The sequence below is a fragment of the Tamandua tetradactyla genome, chromosome 5 (genome assembly GCF_023851605.1).
Source record: "Tamandua tetradactyla isolate mTamTet1 chromosome 5, mTamTet1.pri, whole genome shotgun sequence".
NCBI classification, from domain to species: domain Eukaryota; kingdom Metazoa; phylum Chordata; class Mammalia; order Pilosa; family Myrmecophagidae; genus Tamandua; species Tamandua tetradactyla.
Window position 1 is genome coordinate 14,940,139 of NC_135331.1, and position 25,287 is coordinate 14,965,425.

The window sequence follows — 25,287 nt, forward strand, 5'->3', positions numbered from 1 at the left end:
CAATTTCAATTAAAGCAAATACCTGCATTCCGGAGATGTAAACCGTTGGATAAATATTTTCAGTCCCATCACCCCCAAGTACACTGGATTCTAGACACCCCTAAGAGCAGCAGGGAAAAGCAGATGGGGTGAAAAATTCACATCTAAAACAACCACCCCTTTTGATTTCCTCCACCGAATTTCCCCTCTATTCAGTCAGACAAAAGAATAGGGAAAAATAAAATGGGTGTCCAAGTCCTTGTACTTTTTTAAGCACATGGTATTTATTAGGCATTAATTGGCACACAAATATACGGACCGAGTACTTCATTCTCACCCTCCCCCCACTTAGCAACATAAAAGAGACATAATCACTTAAAGACGCTCATGTACAAACAGACACTCGCTCACATATTTGGACATCCTCAACCTCCCATAATTACCCTGTTCTCTTTATTAGGGTCAGTTTAAAAAAAAAAATTAAAAAAAAAAAAGCAAAGCACATTTGAAAGAAGGAAGGAAAAAAAAAACATACAAACTTGGTTTTGAGTATCAATAAAATTAAAAGCTCTTGGCCAGCTCCCATGCTGGATTTCATTTCATGTTATTACTTAATTAGAACTCCTATTTATAAATAAATAGTACCAGTAAAATATTACATCTGAAGAACCCTGCAATAACGTTTTACTTACACACTCTGTTTTTTAACATTGTTTTCTGCTTCCCATAAATGCAGTTTTGTGTCAGCATTTGGTGTCGGGCTGATTTCTTTGGAGAGGCACCGTTGGTGAGCATGTCTTGCCTCTTGGAATTTTGGAGTTAGCTTTGCATCCAGGTTGAGTCATCAGTGATGGGAGGTTTGGAAGTTGGGGCCGGCTTTGTTTTTTATCGGGACGAATATTTATTTTGGCCTTTTCAGGACTCTTGTCAGCACGGAGCTTGCTCCTGCTTATCACAGTTCTGCCCGCATGTAAACCAGGGCTTTTTAAGTTTTTCAAAGCAAGCTTTCCGGTCGGGAAGCTATAGGCCACGTTCTAACAACAGACGGCTGGAAAAGACAGAGCTGGGAAGACGGTGGTGCTCAGATAGAGACCCAGATGGAGCCAATGTTTTCCCAACGGCTAGGCGGAGGGCACTGAACACCCCCGTAAGGCTGATGGCCTTACGAAGAAGAGAAGCTGGGGCTTAGGGAACCGCTACAGAAACGTGACGATGGCAGAGGTAGGTACTTCTCTTAGTCAAGGGGAGGCTGTGACTGCAGGTTTCGGGAGTAGTTTATTGGCAGGGGGGGAGGGAGAGCCCCACAAGTATATATTTTGAAACACACTCGCCTCGGACCTTCCCAAAATAAGGGACTGGGTCCCGTTAAGAGAATCGGAAGAAAAAAATATATTATTATTTATTATATAACAATGTCAACATTAACACCAGGACGGGAGAAGGTTCCAACTACACGCTGGCAGGAAGCGCTCAATGAGGCAAGACTTTTCGGAGACCAAAGAGAGGAGGTGGGCACTCGGCAGGGGGCAGTGAGAATGGGCCTGGCTGACCAGTGTGGCGTTTGTGGGGGGGGGCGGGAGGCATCTTTTTTTTTTGGTGATTTTTTTTTTTTTGCTCTTTTTTTTTTTTTTAAGTTTTGAGACAAAACAATAAAGTCACATTTTTTGAATTGTGGTTTCAAGCTACTGATTAGATCAGTGTCCAGCAGTCTTGAGTGCAGACGTGAACATTGGGTGAACTCAACAGTCTTGTCCGTGAGGTTCTCTCTGCTCGCTCTTTCTCTCTCTCTTTCTCTTTCTCCCTCTCTCTCCAGCAAACGTCTGTTGCAAAGCAGGCCACCCTTTAGCTGTTCTCACCCCACTCTGGCACCATGCCAACTCCATGCACCGAGTGGTACTGGTGTGGGGAGAGGGTCCTTGGCACCCCGTGAGAATAGAGGAACTCAGGGGGCTGAAGGCCACCGGGGGACTGGAGGCCAGTCTGAGGTCCACACTGCCTGACCACAGGCTGGTGGGCCACGGAGGTCTGGTGCTGGAACATACCCTCTCCGAGCTGTGGGGAGCCATGGTTGGCCACGCCAGCCAGCCGGGGGACCAGGGGCCCCGAGGTGAAGTGAGCGGAGAAGTGCTGATAGGACAGCCTGTCCATGGGCTGCACCGTGGTGACGGTGCAGCTGCTGTAGGAGGGCATGGCGGGCCACGTATTGCAGCTGATGTCCTCCAGGCTGGGCACTGGCTCGCTAGGCGGCGCGGAGCTGGCATACATGCAGGCCTGCCTCTGGGCCGATTCGGTCCTGTAGGAGGCGCTCAGGCCCTGCTGCTGCGGGTAGCTGGGCCGGTAGAAAGGGTCCTCTTCGCTGGGCGACGTCTCCATGTAGGGCTTCTTATAGGGATGCTCTGTGGTGGAACACTCCTCATCTGCTCAGACAGGAAGAGAGAGACCAATGAGGCCTGAGAGGCAGAAGCAGCCACGTGGCCAAAGCACTGCAGAATTATGTCTAGGAGGCCGTGTGCAGCAACCTCCAGGCTGAGCAAAAGGGGTGGACTGTCATGGTGAAGGCCTTGGGCTATGGAGTTCTAGGCAAGCAGTTTGGCCTTTCTGACCTCGGATTCTTCAACTACAAAATGGCAAGGATAATACTAACACTTCCCGCAAAGGAGAGTGTTGAGAATTAAATGACAAAACATATATTAAATGTTTAGCTGGGGGCCTGGCACTCAGAAACACTCAATAAACAGCAATTATTATCATTATCTTCCCTCCTTCTCAGTATGTAAAACCCATGATGGTAGGGCACTGTCTGTCTTATCCGTCACTGTATCTCCAGAACCTGATACACACCTAGTAATAGTTGTCAAAGAAGTAATAATAATTATTATTATTATTATATCAACAACAACAATAAAAACAAAACATTTGTATGGCATTTACTCTGCTTGGTGCTGTTCAAAATGATCTCTATAAAGTAACCCATTTAATCCTCACAACAACCCCATGAGGTGGGTTCATTTATTATCACCACTTTACAGAAGAGAGAAGTAAGGCACAGAGAGGTTAAGAAACTAGCCCAAGGTCTCATATGGCTGATATATAGTGAAGTCAGGATTAGAAGCCAGGTTGTCTGGACACAAAATCCCTGCTCTTCACCACTATACTAGTTAGAGAAGTCACGCAATAAATATGCACAGGATGGATGATGGATGGATGAACAGATGGACAGATGTGTGGACGAATGGATGGGAACCTGAATGAATTCCAAAATCCCTGCCTGATACCTTACAAAAGCAAGGACCCAGTTTATATTTGTTTAGCCCGTACAAAATCACATGTTACTTTTTTTCCTTGCTATGCAAGTCACTTCCTTTCTCTCTGCAGCAGTTACCCCTGCCTAAAACAGCAGTGTTAAGGCAGTGGGGATAGCTCTATCTTTGAAAGAGGGTCTTCTTTAACAACTTTGAGATCATGGAGCCCTTTGGGAACTGGCAAAATCACAGTGCTATCACCTTAAAAAAAAATGCACTGAAGCACAAAGTGTTGGAAACGGCATGCACCTACAAAGTTTTGCATGCAACTTCGAGGCATTCAAGGACGCCCTTACACCCAGACACCATGTGACAAAGCCTAGACACACCTGCGTTTGAGGCTGGCTCTTCTATTTATCATCTCTGTGACACAAGCAGGCTCTCTCTCCTCCTGGAGACTCAGAGTCACAGTTAGTACTTACCTCAGCGGGTGGCTAATAATTAAACAGGATTGTGCATGTAAATTCTCTGCCTTGGAGAAGGCTTTCTACCATTGAAATCTGCTATTGTTACAGTCACCTTCATGGCCAGCCCAATCCATTTAAACCACATCTCCAGCTCTTTCCTTCAGAGGAAACAACACTTGGGAATTCCTACCAAGGTGTAGACCTCAACACGGATTCATTCCTTAGCTGGAATTTTACCCTCCAATCTGGAAATTTTCTTTCCTCATCTTCCAATCTCTTTCTAATCAAAAAAAAAAAAAAAGTTAAGGAATTAAGATTATCTCTGCAGGCAGTGAGAAAAACAACACACTGGGGCGTGCATGCAATTCCTAATGATGGCCAGTGCCGGGAGGGAAGGGACAGGACTAAGCACCGGGAGGAGATAGTAGCTGTTCTGCATTGAGCACCTACTAAGTGATCTTACTCTAACCTCGCAGTAATCCTTAAGGTTGCTGCTCTCATTCCCATTTCCTAGGTAGAAACTGAGGTTCGGGGAGGTGACTTGCCCAAACCATCCAGCCGGGAAGGAGCAGAGGCTGGAATGGGGGTCTGACTGCCTCTGCCTTCGAAACCTTGCTTCCGGCTCTCTCAGTTTCTTCCCTCCACCTCTCCCATCCAATCTTCCCACGGATATTTACTGAGCACCTCCCGTGGGCCAGGCACTGTGCAGGTGCTGGGACAGAACATCAAACAAGGCAGACAGGGCCCTGACCTCTGTGTTCCCCTCCACCCGGCTCCACCCCCCTGAGCAGCGAGTGAGGGTGGCTGGCACCCTGTGCCTGGAAGGCACCCTTGGGTGCAGAGCTGCAACTGAGCCATTCCGCCCACAGTAAATCCTGTGGCTTTGGACTGGAATATAGAACAGCTCCCCGGCCCAGGGAGGGTTAGCTTGGGGTTGGATTCCACCAAACACCTCCTCTTGCATCATTCTCCAAGTCCTTACAGGGAAGTCAAAAGTGTTTCCTGAACAGAACATGCCTATACTACCCGCTTAAGAATAAGCGAACTTATTTTTAGTTATTCTTTCTGGGACACATCTGGGACCCATAGGGGGCCCAAACGTCTGAATAACAGCAACAAAAAAAGTGAAAGATGCAGTCACTCCCCCAGGTGTTTTATCTATATCATGCCAACCATCCAGACACTTGAAAAACATCCAGATGATCCAGTGGCCCCATTTTCACCTGCAACTGGGCAGGGTTTTTTTTTTCTTTTTGGCATCTTGGAGTCACTGCTACAGCCGACTTGTTTTTGTCTTCACCACCTCCTCCCTTGATTCCTTCCCTTCCATTCCTCCTCCCACCCCCCAGATCCATAAATCTGAATGTTTTCCATTGTTGCTGGAATCACAACCTTTGGGTTTTCCATTTCACCAGGGCGTCCCTTTCTCAATAATAATAATAATAGAAAGTACAGCTGGAGGGTACCCTTGGCAAAAGACAAAAAAAAAAGATGAAGAAGGCAAACTAACAATTCCCAAGTTTCTGATCCCCTTCCAGATTTGTTACAAGGAAAAAAGGAAGAATAATATGAAAAAAAAGGCTGGAGCACATTTTGGAAAATTGTTAAATTATACATTCCGGCCTTTAATACCCCCAAGATCTGCTGCAGAGCCCTGAGGAAAACTGGATGTTGGCTTATTGATGAAAGCGAGCCCTGAGCATTCTCAAATTCCTCTCGGGCCTCATCACATTGTAAAGAAATTCCGAAGCAAGGATCCAAATTTCAGGTCAGTCATGATAAATGCTCTGGATGTAATCTCGGTGGTGTTTATTTTGGTTATGCTTTGGTTCCCTTCTTTTCATTGGGAGCCCAATAGCTGCTGAATTGCAAAGGCTTCTCCACAGCCAAGTCACGTTCAACTTCCATGGTTGGGGAATGGGCTGGAGTGGAGGGGCAAGTCTTGACACAGCATATGCACAACTCGTTTTCAGAAAGCAGTATATTAAAAGCGGTTATTTGTACACCAGCTCTTTTGAACCCAATGGAGTCTCTGATGACCAAAAACTCTTCCGATTCTGACCATCAATCACTGCAGGGCATTGTGGGAAAACTCTGGTTCCTGGCATTTTTCTAGATACTTTTGATTCTAGATAAAGTGGTTCGGGTGACAAGGTCAGAGCTCAGGTTTTGGGGCACAGCGACGGCTCTGAAGCCCCCTAGCTATGTGCCCTTGGGCAGCTGACTGAGCTGTTTCAACCTCAGTTTTCTGGACTGTAAATGGAGATACTATCTAAATTTCTTTGTTCACTTGACCGTAAATGAGGATAATATCTAAATTTCTTGTGAGAATTAAATGAGATAATTATAAGAATGGTCTAGTTTCCTTCCATCCTCCCTTCCTAGCACATAAAGTAAAAGATTATCTGCCCAATTATCCCTCTACTGTCCTTTCCTTCTTCTTTCTCTTGGAAGGTTTCACTGATTGCTCTGTGAAGGTCGGCCAATACTCAGAGGTATTTGGGTGGATTCCAGAGCTGGAAAGCACACAGAGTCACTTTCAAATCACTAATCCCATTAAGCAAATGTTTTCACATTTCCAAAATGGGTCATTTCCCTTGCCCTTGAGTTCATTCAGACCAAAGCTTGACAATCAGCCTCTCCACAGACCCTGGGATCCGGAGTGAAGAACTGCCACCCCCTGGCTGAGGGAACTTCAGCACGTCGGCCCTGCTGACGCCCCAAACGGTGCTCTTCCTGACAGACACCCCAACCTTCCATCTTCCAACCCATTAGGTTGAGGACATGAGAAGGTGATGACCTTTGACCCTTATGAGTTGACTGATTTTTCGGGTGTCTCTCCATGCTCTTAGCTTAAGTGGAAATGAGAAGGACTCACATGGTATTGCAGGAAGATCTCCAACTGGGAATGAAAAGATCCAGGTTCACATTTCACTTAACCACAATCTGAAATAATTACATCTATTTGCTCAGAATTTTGCATCTCCCTCTGTTAGAATACAGGTTTCAAGAGAACAGGGGCCTGTTCCCTCTTGTACTGCACTGTATCCCGAGCACCCATCACAGTTCCCAGGACACAGCAAATTCCCACTCAATATCTACATGATGAATGAGCCTCCCACCCTGCCACCCACCAGCCACATTACCTTGGGAGTCTAACCCAAACTCTTAGTCTCTGCTTGCTCCCTGCAAAATGGGGGTGGTGGGTATCTCTGCTAGTACAAAGATCGCAGTGAGGATCCAGTGAAGGAAAGGATGTGCAACAGCTCTTAAAGACATACAGCACCAAGTACATGCCCCCTGCAAAACCCCTTACAACATCCAATTTCCCCATCCCTCCCAACCTCTGACTGCCCTTTGAATATCCAGTTCGGAAAATGGCTTTGCCCCAAAAAACTTTATTTGGGTTGCCTTTGGTTTAAAAGGGGGAAAGTCAGTGTGGGAGGGGAGAAAGAAAGGCAGGCGAGTGCTCTCCCAGACTCCCCGGGGTCCTAGATTTGATTGAGTGGCATTGATAAAAGACCTTCCCGGCTTTCTTGGCTCAATCCGTCGGGAGAGATAGTTTGGAGACAGCCAGGTCCAAACACAAGGGAGCCCCCTGCCCTGCCTGGCCCTTTGACATTTCAGGGGACCTCGGCCTCCCTCCTGGACTCATTGGAGAGGAGACAGACAATGAGGGGAAGTCAGATAGTGGGGCCGGCAGGGGCCAGGGGGGAAACCACCCATGCACTTATCACTTAGTGGGAATCCTAAACTGGAAGGAAACCTCCACCGATGCCTTATCGCTTTACAATGTGGAGGCTGATGATGAATTGCTTTTTGTTGTCTCTGAGGCAGGACAGACAGAGCTCAGTTGGAATGTTCCTGTCACTGGGAGCCCGCGCTTGGGGGTGAGGGGGTAAGTGAGAAGGGCAGAGGTTTCTGGAAAGGTGAAAGGAGTTCCGCAGGGGGTCCGGCCCTCGGTGTGAATTCCAGGTCCCAAATTACTCAATCTCCCCGAGCCTCAGTTTCCGCATCTGCGAAGGAGGGGTAGTTCTTCACCTCGTTATCTGCAAACAGTCACCAGGTGCCGCTTCCACCAGCAGCTGATCCCTGCCCCCGACACCCCAGCCTGAGCCACTGTCATCTCCACCTCAGACACCGCCAGGGCCTCAACAGATTCTCCGACATCCAATCCTAGTCCCCTCCACTCACGGCAGAGCCACCGCTTAAAAGTGAAAACCTAATCATGTCCCTCAGGGGTCCAAAACCCTCCAGCGAAGTCCACTGGTGTCAGGGTAAAGAAGCCCTGAGGAACTGACGAGGGGTGGTCTCTGCCTTTCTCTCCAGCCTCTTTCCCACCGCTTTCCCCCTCACTCTGTGCTCCAGCCACACCAGACTTTCTCCACTCTCCAAAGCTGGGCAGGCTCTCCTACATACAAGGCGCTTCACGCACACTTCTCGCTCCCCTTGTCCCCTCCTCTTCTCCCATCCAACTCTTGCTCTTCTTGGATCTCAGCCTAAATGCTTCCCTGATGCCCTACCCTAGTCTGATACCCTAGTTTCATGTTCGTCAGCACTTTGACTTTGCCTTTATAACATCAGATCAGGATTTTAATTAAAAACAAGTATATAACTAGTTGTATCATGTCCGGCCTGCTTGCAACAGTGTGAGCCTCCTAAAGACAGGCTGGTGGCTGGATAATGGTCAGTGAACGTTTAAATGTATCGGGCACTGTTCTAGGTGCTTTACCAGCATTATCTCATTTCATACATACCATCCCTACAGGGTAGGTGCTATTGTTATCTCCATCTTGCCGAAAAGGTAGTTAAAGCCCAGAAAGGTGTAGCAACCTGCCCATGGTCACACAGCTGGAAAATGTCAGCTATGGTGATTGTTGCAGCAACGGAGCCATCCTCCCCTCTACCACCTGCTCCACTTTCCCCAGTGGCCACCCTGATCCGATCTTGGGTTTGCCAGAGGACCCAGTCAAGCACTCTCTGTAAGTAACTGCTGACATCATCTAAAGAGATTCACTAGCCTTGCAATCAAAGCCTTCCCTCTGCATCCTTCAGGAATGCATTTACAAGGATGCTGTAAATATTGGATGTAAAAAGCGCCTTGATTCTTTTTAACTTCTTCCTCCCCTTCTTTTGGTCTGGCATTAATTTAATCGATAGAACGCTCTAATTCAAACCTCCTGAGCTCCTAATCAACGTGTTTGACCCAGCCTCAAAGCAGAATCTCTAGTGGAGGATGAGATTTGGAGATAGAAGCTGGTCAGCAAAGGAAACAGAGGCAGCATAGACTAGTGGTCCTTAGGCTCGGGAGTCTGCAGACCAGGCCTGGGTTCGAATCCCACCTTCAAGAGCTACCGGCAAAGTTATTTCATCATTCTGTGGGCCTCAGTTTCCCCATGTATGAAGTGGGTTAATAATAGCACCTCCTGAATGCAGTGGTCGGGAGGGCTGCGGTCTGGACTCTAGGATGTGCACCTTAAATATAAATGCACTGTGCATGCAGGGACCAGTGTCACATGGAGCATTGCTAAGGGCCTGCCCCGAACAGGAGACACACTTGCAGGCATCTGGTTGCCAGCCCCTCCAGCGGCAGACGTGCTGGGAGTCGGGCCAGGGGGCCTGCTTGGGGCATGCTGCTGAGGCTCACGAGGGCCAGGGAGTTTGCATGGGTTTCAGGTAAGTCTGGAAACCTCAGCTTCGCCCAGGTCAGGTCCTACCTCCATGCCTGGACACATGACAGTAGTTCCATCCTCCAAAAGGCAAGATCGGTACTGTCAGTCGGTCAAATTGTGTTACTGTGGCCCCAGAGGAAGCCACCTTAGCAACCCTTTCCATTGGATTTTATGAGTGAAGTGTCTGTTTGGTGAAAGAAGGTCAAGGACTGGGTGCTGGCCTTGAGAAGGCATCGCATGGGCTCCTGATGCCGTGAAGTACCACAGGCCACTGCAGAGGTTAAGAGTTGGTCCTTCAGCACAATCACAGCTACTACTTAAGGAGGCAGCCCCGTGCTATTGGGACCTGCATGATCATGGCATCTTCACACTAAGTCTACAGGACAGGGTCCCACATGAGCCCCAACTTACTGAAGGAAAAAAAAACTGAGACTTGGAGAGGTTAAGTAATTCACCCCTATTCACAAAAATTTGCAAATGGCAACGGAAGGCTTCGGTCCTCTCGTCTGGCTCCAAAGACCATGGCTGCAAGTATCAGACTACACCAACCCACCCGTATCCAAATTCCCCAGCCCTCACCTGGGTAAGTGACCTTCCCTTCACATCTTCCCAAGGCTAGCTTGCTGGAGTCACATCTGCCACTTATCCAGTCATAGCTGCCACTTATCAGGAGCCGACCAAGTCGCAGGGACTCTAGGAACTTCTCACCACTTATAAAACCGAGGCTCTGAGAGGCCAAGGACACCTTCCCGATGTCACACAAGAGGCCAGGGGTAGCAGAGTCAGACTTTAAAGCCATGTGCGCCTGGCCCCGCTGCCCACGCTCCCCCATGCTGTGCCAGTTTGCAGCTCACACAGAGCCACTGCTCTTGTGAGCTCTCAATCACACATCCCACGGCAATGGCTTTGACTCCAACTGGCTAAATGTTCCATCAGAAATTTCCTTTTTTTAATGTAGCCCCTTTGGACTCAGACAGCTTAGGGAAAAAGTCACCCATCCCTTATTTGGCCCAGAAAATCATGGTGTGCCTCAGACACCAGCCTTGCAGCTTCAAAGAGAGGATGAGAGGGGGAAATATTCAGTTGTGCTTTTTTTTCATTGTGGTTTGATCTGGGAAGGAAAAAAGAGCTCAGGATATACCTGGGAAAACACTGTGCATGTGCCAAGGAAGCAGGTACAATTACAAGAGCGGCCCGGCAGCAAAGCCAGGGAACACTGAACACACAACCTCCCTCTCCGCTAATGGGGGACGGCAAACTCAGCGTCATCCTTTCCAAGCAATACTCAGTCTGCAGCAGTTAAAAAAGAATGAGCTAGGTCTCAGGTCATGAAAAGATATCTAAAGCATATTCTAAAGTGAAAAGAAAGCAGGTTGCAAAATACATGAAGTGTGGTGCCATTTATGTCGGAATTTAAAACAAAACTATGTGCGTGCATGTGCCTGTGTATGCATGTACACATGTGTGTGTCTGTGTGTGTGTGTGCATGTAAATACAATAGGTCTAGATAGTTCAAATACATTTCCTCTAAGGAAGAGGCTGTGATTGGGGCAGACATGCCCAGGGAGACTCTCCTTTCCCTCATGGTTTGTATTTCTTATAACTGGTTTGTTTTCTTGTGTTACTTGCATTTAAGGAAAGGAAAGCTAGGAGGCGGCAGGATGGGCAGGGCTGTCACACTCACCTTTCCTCTTGGAGCAGTGGTAAATCTGGCTGTGGTCCTGGGATAGTGGGTATGGGTTGGGTGGCGGCAGAAGGTCCTGGGAGGGGCCGGAGACGCCATTCTCACACTGGTACTGGGACCCCAAGTTGGAAGAGGTGGAGAGGGCCCGAGGCTCGCTGCTGAAAGGACTGTGGTTGGATGCCACCTTTTGCCTCACTGTGCTCCTGGGAACCACGGGATATTCCTTACTGGAAGGAAAGAAGATGGGAAATAATGTTTATCATGCCCTGGGATAGATCCACCCACCAGCCAAACCACAGGTCAAAGAACTGACCAGAAAAGTCACAGAATAAGAAACAAAGGGGTCTTTGATGAGGGAAGAGATACAGTTATAATTATGTGCTTGCATGACTATATGCCATGGACATATTTATCTGGGCTCTAGCTTTTCATGTCTTATACATCAGGTAAGTAGGTTTATAAATTTTTCCACACATATGCAGAAACACAAATGAGTACCCCCAGATATAAACCCCTCTTGGTGAGCAATAAACACACCTGGAAATGTGGGGCATTTTAACTATTCCCTATGCCTTGGACTCCCTAGTTGCCTTTCACCTGGAAGGGCTGGGCACTTAGTTAGCCTTGACCCCTGTGTCTCCATCTTTAAAATGGGGCCGAGCTGTTTGCCCAACATTTTTAGCCAAGAATGGTCGCTGATTGCCCAGGACAGCCAGGCGTGACCCCGGATTGCTCTGACCTCGCTGGTTTCCTGCGTGTGCACTAGACTTTCCTTTTGAGCTAACAGAACTAACATGATACGTAACTTCTCCATGACTTCTTCTCCCCATCCGTAAAATATGGGTAATAAAAGTACCCACTTTGAAGGGCTGTCAAGAGAAGAAATGCTTTAATATGCATAAAAGGCTTAGAATAGTACTTGGCACATAGTAAATCCTCAGGAAATGGTATTAATTGTCATTATTGTTGTTACTTTGGGGAGAGGGAGTACAGAGAGGGAAAGAGAGAAAGGGTAGGGAGAAGAGAGAAAAGCAAAGGAGATAGAGAAGAAGTGCATGGGTCTACAATTAGGCAGATTTGTGCTCTAGTCCCTTGTCCATCACTTATGGACTGTGTGGCCCTCGGGGAAAATCCACAATGTTTCCAAGGCTTGGCTACTGCATGAGCGAACTGAGCGTAATAAAAATTCAGTGACAGCGTTTGTACAGCATTGTCCCAAGTGCTCAAAATCTGATGCCTTAGCCCCCCCCCCCCAATTTGGATGAGCATCCCCACATTCCCTAACCATCAATTATGTATCAAGTATTCCAAGTTTCCTCCTTCTGAGGGCTTGGGAACTTCAAGAGAACCCTCCCCTGGGAAGGAGGGTGCACCAGGAGCCCCAAAGGAAGCTGGGTGGGTGGGGGCCACGGTGTATGCGGGAACGTTCTGTACTATCATCTCGATTTTTGTATGAATCTGAAACTGTTCAGAAACAAGGTATATTTTTAAATAAGCTTAAAATGAGTAAAAATAATAATAATAATAACACCAGCAATGAAGAGAATCATCCAGGTCTGGCCTATGAGACTACTGAAGGGTGAGAAGAGAGGAGGAGGCCTGGAGAAGGAAATGGCTGTTGCAGCGTGCATGCCTGCTGCAGGGTGACAGTACCTCCTCTTCTGGAATGCAATTTGATAGCGTCGACTTTTTTAAATACACAAGAATTTGGACCCAGCAATCTGATTACTATGAATTTTCCTAAGAAGCAGTTCAAGTCATTGTGCCAAGACTTAGGGTGAGGATTTTCTCAGCCACACTTTTTTTAAAAGCAGGGAATGACTAAAAATGACCTAATTGTCCTCATTAATGAATAAGGAAACTTTGATAGGACTAAATGGGGAAATATTATGCAGGCTTAAAAAAGAATGAAGAGGAGGGGTGCACAGGTGGTCTGGAGGTAGAATGCTCGCCTTCTGTGCGGGAGACCCGGGTTGGATTCCTGGACCATGTACTGAAAAAAAATAGAAATCCTTCAAAAAAGAATGACGAGTCTATAAATGCACTGATAGCAGAAAGCCGTGCAAGAGAAAGTAAGTGAAAGAGGCAGGACACATAACATGATCCACCAGCGTTTCCCTCTTGGAAGTGGGATTATGGAAAATTTTTAGGCCACTTACTGTTTTGTGAATGTCTGTGTTGCTTGACTTTTTTTTTTTTTTACAGTGAGCATTTATGAAGCTAATAATAATATTTCCATATTGAAAAACAACAATAATGAAGATGGAACTGGAGGATTAGGAGTATGGGGGCTGCACTCACAGGTACAGGAAATAATGGCAGAATCCTGCAGCGCCAGGGACCCCTCCAAGTTCCCCATTTATCCCCCCCGTGTCCCACCCCCATGCCATCCTGAGTGAAAAAGGCAAGGCAGATAGAACTGAAGGCCTCCCTGCTCGGGAGAAATACAAAAGAGAAATGAAAATGAAGACACGCAAAGCACCCCTCCCTTTCCCCAAGGTGAGGGCGTGCAGAATGGGATTTGAGCCTCCTGTCAGGTCATCTGCAGATCCAGGGAAGCTGCTACTGCTGGGAAAATGTTCGTTCTTCATCAGAACCCCAGAAATGAGTCCTCAATTCCCGTCAAGCCCATGGCACGTACAGCCCAATGTCCTGGCTAACTCTGTGAGCTCACATAAGGCAGACCACCCAGCTGAGCCTCAGTATCCTCATCTATAAAATGGGGGAAATACAGAGTCGGTTTGAGGAAGCCATAGCATTTTGCCCTGAGTCACCCAGATGCCCTCTCATTCCTGAATAGTCCAAGGGACTCTGGTATCCATTTAAGTATACAAGAATCAGGGGTTAGTGGAAAGAATAAAAGTGTTGAAGTCAGATGGGTTCTATATCAGGTCTGCCATCTACAAGCTGTGTGACCTTGGAAAAGGCACTTAACCACACTGAGCCTTAGATTTCTCATCTGTGAACTGGGACACTCACAAGGTGGCTTTCCAACCGCATGCTTTAGAAAGTGCCTGGTACGTGGTAGCAACTACTGTTACTGCCTTTGCAAAATGATTTGTGGCTTCAGCTAAAAAAGCTTCTCAGGAGGGAACCCTGTCTCCTTAGCCCAGAGGTCAGAACTCAGGGGAACTGAGGAGTACGACCTCAACTTTTTAAAATGACAACTTCGTTTTCACTCACCTCTAACTGAAGTTTCGTGTTTCCCTCCATCATGGAGGTAGGCAACAAGCCACAGTTATTTTAGCAGCGCCACTGACTACCCCAAATAGAAACCAAATAATTTCATGTCACATTGCAGTTGCTGCCTGGGTCTCAAAGTACCGTTTACACTTCTCACAACTTCAAAACTGTGCAGCAGTTTAAGGTCTGCCATTCCACCTTGTTACTCATGGCATTTATAAAGTGCACATACTCCTGTTATGCCATTTTAAAATGTATTTTGAAAATCATATGTCAAGCTAATCACTTTCCTTTGTAATATATGTATTTTATTTTATGCATTTAATCATATTAGTCTGTGGTTTTACCAGATTGCCAGAAAGAGAGGCCCACGGCACAAAACAGGTTAAGAATTCCTACCCTAGAACTAATGTGTATCAATAAACCCCAAACCTCAGCCAGACACAATAACTTCCATAACCCAGAATCACTTATGCTTTAACTCATTAGATTCTTAAAATTAACTTTTTATCAAAATAAGTTTAACATCTCTCTAAACACATCTGTGAAATAGTGGGCTTGGCTGCTAATTCTAGTTTTCCTCATGCAATACACATAACACACATTGAAAGGCGCTGCCTTTGCCCATTTCATCCTCTCCCTGACCCTCTGAAGGAGGTACTCCTTTTGTCCCCATTTTGCAGATTAGGGAACTGAGGCCCAGGGAGATTAAACAAGTTGCCCAAAGTCCCAGAGCTAGAGAGAAACGCAACCAGAATCCAGAGACAACAGCCTCCTCATCGCTTCTATATGCCGTCTCCTGACTTCTTCTTTCCATTTTTAAAACTCAGGTGGTTTGGGGGGAGCGGGGGCCCAAGACTCCCTCCCTCCCCACTTCCGCCACCCCTCAGGGGTATAACACACTGCGCCCTGTGGCCCTGCCTTTGTTTGTCGTGTGAAAGCACGTCAGAGCGGCCGGGCAGGGAACGCGGAGTGTCTGCCAAGTTTCCACGACGCTACAGACCCTCCCAACACCCAGGAGTCTCCTGGTGGCACGACATGTGCCATCTCGGAACCCAGCTAGAGCCGAGCCACCCTGAGTGGCCACAGCAGCGAGTCGCTCCACTGGGGCCAGGAGGCTGAAAGGAATGAAATTAAGCTTTCTTGGCGCTCGCTTTGCAGTTTCAGCTACATAATGGGGGGAAAAGAGAAAAAAAAAAATACAACAATACAACATTATAAAAGTTGTCAACCTTGGCTGGAAATTCTATTTAGGTCTGTTTAGTTTCAACACAGGGCCGTGAGTGCTCCAATAGGAAGGGGGAAAGCTCTTTTAGTATGCTGTTTTTAATTGGGTCTTTTTTTTTCTTTTTAATTAAAGAAAATGACTCCCCAAAAACTTTTGGCTGAGAGAACATACAAAAGAATGTATCAATGGACTCCGTGGAATTCTCAGCTCCAGCCCTGCCAAATTGCAAAATTACCCTCTAATAAAGACCAAATCCTGCTTTTGATTACTAACACTCTCAGAAGTGGGAAGGCAATATTATTCTAATAATCACTTGTCTTTTGCAACTCATCTTTCTCTCCAAGGAGCTTGCAACGTCATCCCCACAATGTATCTTTAACATCTCACTTAGTGGCTGAAACGCAACGTCAATAGAGCCATTTGACAGGTGTCAAAATGGAGCAGTGGGATGGTTCTAGAGCAGGGGGAGCAAACCGTGCAAAGAAACAACAGGAGGCTGATTTTTACTGGGACATGGATGGAAGGCAGTGATCAATACAGCCGAGATCTCAAAGGTCTGTGGGATAAGAAGGTAAGAGTTTTCTCCACAACTTTAAGAGCATCAGTGAGGAAACAAGGGCACAAAAGAATTAAAATGAAAGTTGAACAGTCCTTATGTGTCTGGGAAAAGCAGCCACAGCAGAGGGCTACTGCTTCATCATCACCACCACCACCATCATCATCATCACCCATATTCTTCTTTATATGTCCCCTAATATTCCAGGAACTGCCCGAATTGCCTCCTAGTATTTCCCTCATGCGATCCTGGAAGAGCCCCCATTTCATCAGTATGATCAAACTTACTTTACAGAAGAGGAAATTGTGGCTCAGAGAGGCTAAGCAACATACCCCAGATCACACAGCCAAGAAGTGGTAAATCTGAGCATGCGCAGGTAGACCCTGTTCCAAAGCTCTTGCCAACTAACTTACATTTGACTACTCGATAATAGGGGACAAGGTGTCTGCACCCTTCATGACAAGTGCTTGGGCAACACAACCAGCCTTTTGAAAATAAAATATCCCAACGACCACAAATTTAGACATTTCTCAGGCTAGCAAGTCCTGCTGCTGGCAGAACCTTTAATTTACCAATTGTCAAATCCCGCTGCTCTCTACCCAATCACCCACCTGCACCGGCACCCCGTGGACATGCTCAGTTCAGAAGGGGGGTCACCAGACACAGCCGGGGGTCTCTGGTACCTCTGCTCACTGTGGGTCTGAGCGGCAGCCCAGCTTCCCCCGGGCTCGGGCCCTGGTTCACATTCTGTTCCATGTGACCGAGTGCAATGAATGATGCCATTGTCGCCGGGTCTGGGTTGTAAAACGTTACAGGGGAATGTTGAAATCCACGGGCAAACTGCACCCTCAGCCTGCTGCCAGCTAACGAGCGCCCCTGAGAGCCCTTTCAACCTCAGCCGACTGAATTGGCCTTTTCACGGGAGCAGGTGGCAGGGGTGCAGGTGTGTGGGGACTTTTGGGCTTGTTTTCCCCTGACGATGCTTAGCCAATTTCTGGCCGCCTTTTTGAAACAACGAAAGCAGCACGTTGGGGGCAAGGTTAGGGCCTTGCCTGTAAAACCCTGTCCTGGTGGAGCAAATCCCTCCTCTCACTAGCACTTTAATCTGTGATTAAAACTTTAAAAGGGCCCCCACGATCCCTCGAGAGCTTTCCCGATTTATTAACTTTCTAATACGCCTGGGGAAGTTATTCTGATCTAACGGGCGTGGGCACAGCAGGGGCTGGGGAGGGCACGCCCCGGGTGGGATTTGGCCCGGTGCAAATAATAAATAATCACACACTCCTTCGGGTCTACAAAGGGCTTTACAATCATTTTACTGTTCAGTTCACACCACACCAGCAAGCTGGTGAATGCCGTCCATCCGTTCGTTCCATCTCGTTGGTGAGAACACAAGGGGACAAAGAGGCTATGTAAATTTCCCACCGTGGGCCAACCAGGTCTGTATGATGTGAGGGGCACCGAGGAAGCTTACACCTCCCTCCCTGGCCCTGAGCATTCACCATTGTGATACTTTGCTGTGTGACTTTGGGGCCCCTTGTTAAACCACTGGATACTGTAATATTGGGATATCACACTCAGGCTCTGAAGGCAGGCTGTGGGGACGCCCCCCAAGGTCAGTACCCAGCCACGAGCTTGGTTGCTGCAGTGCTAGCTAGGTGCTTCCTTTCTCTGAGCCTCAGTCTCCCGTCTGTAAAATGGGTTGATAAGAGTAATCATGCCATGGGGGCTGTGACATGATACAACGCATGGAAAGAATTAGCATCTATTTGGGGCACACTGTTCCATAGAGACAGCTGCTTATAAATCACACATTATGGTAACTTAGGTCAGAGGTTCTTATCCTGCAAAGGCTTCACATGGTCTGAACTCCCACCATATCAAATGTTTACAGCTTGTCAGTTTGTATATGGAGGGGTCTAGACTTGCCTTGGTTACTCAAAGGAGGTCCATGATCCAAGAAAAGTAAGGACCGACATCGCAGAGGCAGGGGAGTGGGGGACTCTGGACCAGCTGTGCGGACAACTCATGAAATGTCCCTTGGCCTCAGCTCCCCCCATTTGCAGAATGAAAATGCCAAGGCCCACCTCACAGGGTGGCTGCGAGCCCCCCAAGTAAAAGCTGGATGTGTGGCGCTGCTACTGACAACAAAATCAGTTCACGCCAAACTTCTGATGGGTTCGTAGAAACTGTACATCCAGTAGGGTCACCAGGTGTCTAGTAGTGAATTGGATGATTCAGTTCAGTCTAGTAAAACTAGCATTCTTCACCAGTTTTGGTGTCTTGGTTTTCATAATTAATTTTTTTCTTGGTTCTGGAGTGAAGGGGGGGGGCTAGAAGGAACATTCCGAGGCTGGGGCTTCGTCCTTCTGGAAGCAGGAGGGGGGGCCTGGGTCAAACGACCATCCTCAAACTGCCTCCTACGGCTCAACAGGACTGTGTCAAGGCCTTCTTTGTTCGGTGGGAATCACGTGGGGGTTCTTGGTCATGTGGAAATAGGTCAAGTACCGCCTGGTGACCTTCATTTCAAATGATGACCTTGCCAAAGTTGCCCAAATGCAAACACTTCGGAAGAAATGCCAAATATTCTGTTTGCTAATATTATAGTCTGCAACAACCTCTCCCTGCCACCCCAGAAAAAAAGCCCCACCAGGGAATGGGTCTCTAGGAAAATAAAATTTTAATGGGACGTTATTAACTATTGGGATGGGAGGATTGAGAGAGAAGATTTAGGGTGGCGATGTGCAGAGACGGGAGAAGCATCTCAAGGGGAGTGGTTCTCAAACTTGGCTGCACCCTGGAATTACCGGGGAACATTAAAAGATATTCAAGTGCAACACATGGGCCACCATTGTTCCCAAAGGAAGAGCTCTCGAAGCATGGTAATAAATGGCTATAGAATTAATAAAATAAATAATAAATAAAAAAATAAAAGATATTCATGCCTGAGCCCACCTCCCCCCAAAGGACCTGAAACCATGGTTCTGAGGCTCAGAACAGTAAGAAAGAAACCTTCCACAAAAGAAGTCACACTATATGATTCCATTTATGTAATTCTATAACCCAAAAAAGCTAATCCATGTAGCTTTTGATATTGTGGGAGTTCAGACCATTTGAAGCCTTTGCAGGATAAGAACCTCTGACCTAAGCTACCATAATGTGTGATTTATAAGCAGCTGTCTCTATGGAACAGTGTGCCCCAAATAGATGCTAATTCTTTCCATGCGTTGTATCATGTCACAGCCCCCATGGCATGATTACTCTTATCAACCCATTTTACAGACGGGAGACTGAGGCTCAGAGAAAGGAAGCACCTAGCTAGCACTGCAGCAACCAAGCTCGTGGCTGGGTACTGACCTTGGGGGCGTCCCCACAGCCTGCCTTCAGAGCCCGAGTATGATATCCCAATATTATAGTATCCAGTGGTTTAAGAAGGGGCCCCAAAGTCACACAGCAAAGTATCACAAGTGGTGAATGCTCAGGGCCAGGGAGGGAGGTGTAAGCTTCCTCGGTAAGAAAAAAAAATCTTAACATGGATGGCCTCTGGTGGGGAAGTAGAGGCAGAGATTAACCGGGAAGAGATGTAAGGGAACTTTCTGGGGTGATGGGTATGTTCTATATTTTGACAGGGGTTTGGATTTCACAGGTACGTGCCTTTGTGCAAAAACTGACAGCAGCATTATTCACAATTGCCAAAAGGTGAAAAAAAACCCAACTGTCAGTCAACAGAAGAATTGATAAACCTAATATGATATAACCAGATAATGGGATATCATCTGCTATAAAAAGGAATGAAGATCTGTCCGGGCTACAACATGGGTGAACCTTGAAAACACCCCACTGAGTGAAATAAGCCAGACACAAAAGGATAAATACCGTACGGCCCCACTTGTATGAAAGAGCAGGAATAAGCCAATCCGTAGAGACACAAAGTAGATTAGAGATTACCAGGGGCTGGTGGTGGGCAAATGGGGAGTTACTGTTAAATGGGGACAGAGTTTCTGTTTGGGGTGAAGAAAAGGTTTTGGTAATAGATGGTGGTGGTGGCAGCACATCATGAGTGTGAGCAAGGGCACTGAATTGTACACTTAGAAATGTTTAGGGTGAGATATGGTGACTCGGCAGGCAGACTTATCACCTGCCATGCCGGAGACCCGGGTTCAATCCCTGGTGCCTGCCCATGCGAAAAAAAAAAGTTAAAATGGTGAACGTTATGTATAAATAGGTTAACCAAGTAAATTTTTAAAGTGAAAGGTGCAACTTTTAAGATGTGCACATTCTGCTGTATGTTAATTTTACCAGGTTGAAAAAGGTATCATGAACAAAAATCGAATTCTGGTTAACTATGCACATGCTGAATGGTTTAGGGGTGAAATGTACTTGAGGGCAACTGATTGTGAAATGCATCCAAAAAAATAAGATAGACAGATGGATGAATGGATAAAGGGATGGACAGATATATGATAGAGCAAATAGATAACAAAATGTTAATTATAGAACCTAGGGGATGAAGATGTGAGCCTTCGTTCTACAGTTCTTCCAAGTTTTCTGTGTGTCTTAAGATTTTCATAATAAAATATTGGGAGAGTACACCAGGTTATTCTAATGTTCAGCCAGAGTGGGCACTAAGGAGAGAAAGGGGTCTTTTTTATACAAACATCCCAGAATTTGGGCTCTACGTCCAGGAAATAAAGTCAGGCATTGACATGTGTGTGCTTGCTCCCCCTCTGGAGCCAGGGGTGACCAGGGGACACCCCCGTTAGAGTTTCATGAAGGAGCTTATTCAAGGGCAGTTTCTGACCCCTCTCTAGAGCCACCGAAAGAGAGATCCAGAAATCTGCTCTTTTAACAAGCTCCCCCAAGGAACTGTGCAGACTACCAAAAGTTCACGAGACGCTGCTCCAACTTGGGTGAGTGGGTGGCTTGGAAAATGGGTATGCCGAGGCATGAGCGTGGGTGTCGGGGAGGCAGGGTGGCGGACATGTGGGAAGGGGAGAAGGTTCTGAGGATCCTTACCCTGGACACAACCACGACCCAAGACGAAAAAGACGGAGCCCTTCGGACAAACCTCAGATTCACCACATCGCTTAATGCTGGCTGTTTCCCAAATACAACCCCGCGCTTGTTTTAGGTAAATGCATGCACCTATGGAAGAAACCACCTGGGTAGCCCAAATTTCAGCAATAAGTGAGGAATTAACGCCATCTCCGGAAAGTGGCCTTCGAAATTGCTTCTCATTAATTTGGGACTTCCAATTACCTTTAACCACAAGCCTAAGAATCCAAGAGTGCTAAACCTTCAGTCTGAAAAACGATCACTTGAAGTTACGAGCTGAAAAGTAATTTAAAATTAGGAAGGAAGGAATATGGAAAGAGGAAAGGCTCAAATTGAAGGATTATAACCTCCTTAGGGGTCCTGGATTCCATGAATCCCTCAAAATTGTTGGAAATATTTTCGATTTATATATTGTGCCTTTTTTCCAGAGGTGAGAGTCCCCTGCTTTAATGGGATTTTTCAAACGGGGTCTTGGGCTCGGATTCAGAATCCCTGACCTGGCGGAACAAGTGGAGATGGCGATTTCCGGCACCCACAGAGGGGAGTGAGGACGTCCAGTTCCCAAAGCGGGTGTCCAGACACGTCCAGAGACTGGGGCCTTGGTCCAGCTGGGAAGCCCTGGGCCCCAAACCATCCCATCCACTCTCTCGTTGGGTGGGCTGAAGTTCCAGGCCAGACCCGTTGGGGCCTCAGGGTACCCCAGCTCCAGAGACCGCTTCACCCCAGTCCATCAGCAGCTGACTAAAGGGCAGAGAACTTAGAGGCAAACTCAGTCCTTCCAGGAAAAAGCCGGAGGCCGTGACAGTTCTCTGAGTGTGATCCGCCTGCCCCCAGGAACGCGCCATCCCTTCTGCTCGTGGAGAAAAGACCAGGCATTGCTCACTCCCGCCCTGTGTGAGGGAGAGAATAACCAAGGCGGAGCATTTTGCTGCTGTTTGCGGGTATTCTGAGGTTTGTTTATAGTTACAAGGAAACAAGCAGCACGCTGGTGGGGCGGAAAGGCGATTCTCTCCATCCTGAAGAAACCAAGCTTGCAGCCAGCTCTCTGTACCTCAACTAGCTTGCGTGACCCCAGACAGGTCAACCTGGCTTCCAGCTTCATGAAGGCAACAGGTTACACCTCAACACCTAACGGTGATCAGGTGTCACTCTGGGTCAGACACCGTGCTATGGCTTTCATACATACATGCAGTTTTCAAATATATCCACAAATTCTCTGACATCCATCTATGTAGAGGTGGCATCCTTATCTGTTCTCCTTGAACCTGAACTGACCTTAGTACGTCACGATTAACCAATAGAAAGCGGAAGGCACACCTTCCAAGGCTGCATGAGGAAAGGCCATGCAGCTTCCGCCAAGGTAAGCTGGACTACCCTGAGCCCACTTCACTGGACAGGTCAGGTGAGGCTCCAGCCCAAAGGCAGCAGCATCCACTGCCCACCACGTGAGTGAGCCATCCTGGACGTCCAGCCTGGTGCCTTCAGAGACCTGCGGCCCCAGCCAACATCTGGGACCCCACGCAAGAACTGCCCAGCTGAGCCCTTCCCAAATCCCTGGCCCACAAAATTGTAAATAAAAGTGCTTCTTGCTTCACCTCCTACAGAGTGACAGCGAGCGATGCCTGGTCTTTTCTCCATGAGCAGTACTTCTAGAGAGTTACTGAGAGCTAGCAGACTGCCACCGACGCAAACCTAGGGGATTCTGATGGCCTCGGAAATCTTCACAGAAGGATAAAGTCTTCCTGGACTCCCTCGTCTCCTCAGTGGGCCGCTGATGCATTAGGGGGAAGTGTTCTCTGGAGCTGGGGCGCCCCGAAGCCCCGCTTTTGGCCGGCCTGGATTTTGAGTCACACATAGAGAGCGGATGGGGTAGTTTGGAGCCCAGGGCCTCCCAGCCGGACTGTTTTGGAGTAATTCATTATGCCTCAGTAGTAGTCAGACACAGAGGTTACCTCATTTCATCCATGCAACAAGGCAGGAAGTAAATTCTATAATTATCCCCCTTTTTACAAATGAGGAAACAGAGGCTCAGTGAGGGAGGAGAGCCTCCGAGTTACTTGGGGCAGCAGCCCGGACCCAAATTCCAGAACCTGCTTTTCCACTGGTAGTTCTGCTCCTCTGTGTTTACTCGTCAATATGCCCAGCATAGAGCAAGCATTTGACCAATGTGTTAGTTGAATAAACAAATCAACAGATCAGAAAATGAAAAACAGATAAATAATAAATGAACCTTTGGGCCTCAGTTTCCCCTTCTGCAAAATGAGACACTTGAACCGGATGCTGCCCCCTGTGGCCCCTTCAACCTCTAGAATTCCATGCAGAACCAGCTCTACACATCGGTGATCCCCTGTCAGAGCACCACTCCAGCTGGTCTGCAGGCCTTCAAAATCTGACCCCTATTCTGGACCCCTGGACTTCCAGAACTTTCCACTCCTTCCCCGTTCCAACCCAGAAAATCCTTTTTCCCAACTCTCTCAAATCCCATTCTTTCTGTGAGGTCTACTCCCCCAGCCCCAAGCCCTTTGACTCCTAGAAAGTTCAGAGCTTGTTTGAATACATCTTCAAAATTGAAGCAAAGTTCAAAGAAGGCAACGTCCCTTGAAAAACTGTCAGACAGCTGTGAAGCTCCCAAACCATTCTTATTAGAATGAGCTTTCATGTGAATTTCTCAACTTCTGTCTCTGGAATATCTTCACATTGATGATATTCACAAATCTTTATACCAGCTCTGATATTTTGTTATATTTTCCCTTAAATCTCCCTTCCTTCCTTCCTTTCTCCCTCCCTCCATTCCAACCTAGTTTATACTAAGCAGTCACATCTATGAAATCCCAGGTCTGATGTGACCATGTGTCTATAAAACCAATTCCATTTGTCACCAGTGTAGGAGCATTGCAATTCAGGAAACATTGGTTTAGGGGATAAGATTATTTAAAGCCACAGATTAACGCTTCTAGGTAACCTTAGCACATACTTTAATCAGTCTGCTAGAGGCAGGGTTTTAAAATCATTTTATTTTATTTTATTTTATTTTATAAGCAATAGAGGGCTTATCTATTGCTCTCCTGGTTATACCATAAACAGTTGCTGCTTTTGAAACTAGAAGCCAAAAATGAGTATTGGAAAACAATTCAAGTATCATCCACCTTCTCCAAACCTGGAGAGCTGGGTGAAGAGAATTAGTGGAGCAGGTGCCCAAACTTGGGCAAACTAATCCATATGTCATTTAAGTGGGCTGTGAGTTAACGCTCAGCCCTCCAAAATCCCACCTCTCTCCCCTTCTTCTAACTGTTGAACTAGAGGAAATTTCATCCCCCTTGCCTTTTCCCCTGGGCTAGTTGTCACCGGGTGTGTGCAGGCCAAGATTACCAAAGAATCTGCCATCCCAGCCTGGCTATATCATAGCAGTCTCCTGAGAGCCACATTCCCCACCTGTCTCTGTGTGCTGCAACCTGGGGTCAGGCCCATACCCCAGGATAAGTTCTGAACAAGAGCACAACTGGGAGTAGCAGGGAGTTTTCCCCCAAATGAGGTAAAATTTCATTGAGCGTGCACTAGGATCCAAACATTCTACAGGCAATTTCTCCTAAAATTCTTAGGAGGATCCTAGAAAGTGGAGGCTACTTTTATGCCCATTCTATAGATAAGGATACTGAGGATTCATGAGCTTAAGCATGGATATCCAGGCAGCACTGTTATTCGGGACCACGTGGACTCGGGTCCCCTGAGGTAGGAGTTGTCAAACACTGCACTTTCCCAGCCTTCCCTCCTCTGATGTCTACCACCTGTCCCATCACACTCCAAAGTGTGAGGCCCTGGCCTGATGCAGGATAGCAGTGAGGGGGGCTGGGAGTGAAGACACCCTGTCCGTGGCCAGGAGAAGCCCACCCATCAATGATGGACAGATGACAAGGGACACCGTGAGGAGAAGGGCCACAGGAGAGGGCATCGTCAGCCACGCCAAGGACTCTGCGCCCTGGACAGGGGGTAACGGGAGGCACCCAAGCGCTGCAGGGTGAGGTGCATCCTCATCCAATTTGTGTTTTGCAAAGCTCTCTTTGGCTGCTGCCTGAAGAACGTACTTGGAGGAGAACAAGACTGGACTTGAGGCCTTAAATAAGGTGCCATCCTCACCTGGCGCAGGCTGAAATCAGCAGCCCAGCCGGAGATGGGATCTACCAAGGAGGTAGAATCAACAGGACATGGTGACTGACAGGTTTG

The 25,287-nt window shown here is 47.4% G+C and overlaps 1 protein-coding gene across 3 annotated transcripts in view; it reads right to left on the reverse strand.

Annotated features, from left to right (window-relative positions):
* Positions 1–216: 216 nt before the first annotated feature.
* The window catches only part of TBX5 (T-box transcription factor 5), a 47,196-nt gene continuing 22,125 nt past the window's right edge, over positions 217–25,287 (reverse strand). For all 3 annotated transcript variants that reach the window (XM_077159926.1, XM_077159924.1, XM_077159925.1), the window contains exons 8-9: positions 11,045–11,271; positions 217–2,396 (exon numbers count right to left, since the gene is read on the reverse strand). In XM_077159926.1, coding sequence (XP_077016041.1) covers positions 1,822–2,396; positions 11,045–11,271 — 802 coding nt within the window. In that variant the 3' untranslated portion in view covers positions 217–1,821. The remainder of the gene's footprint in view (positions 2,397–11,044; positions 11,272–25,287) is intronic.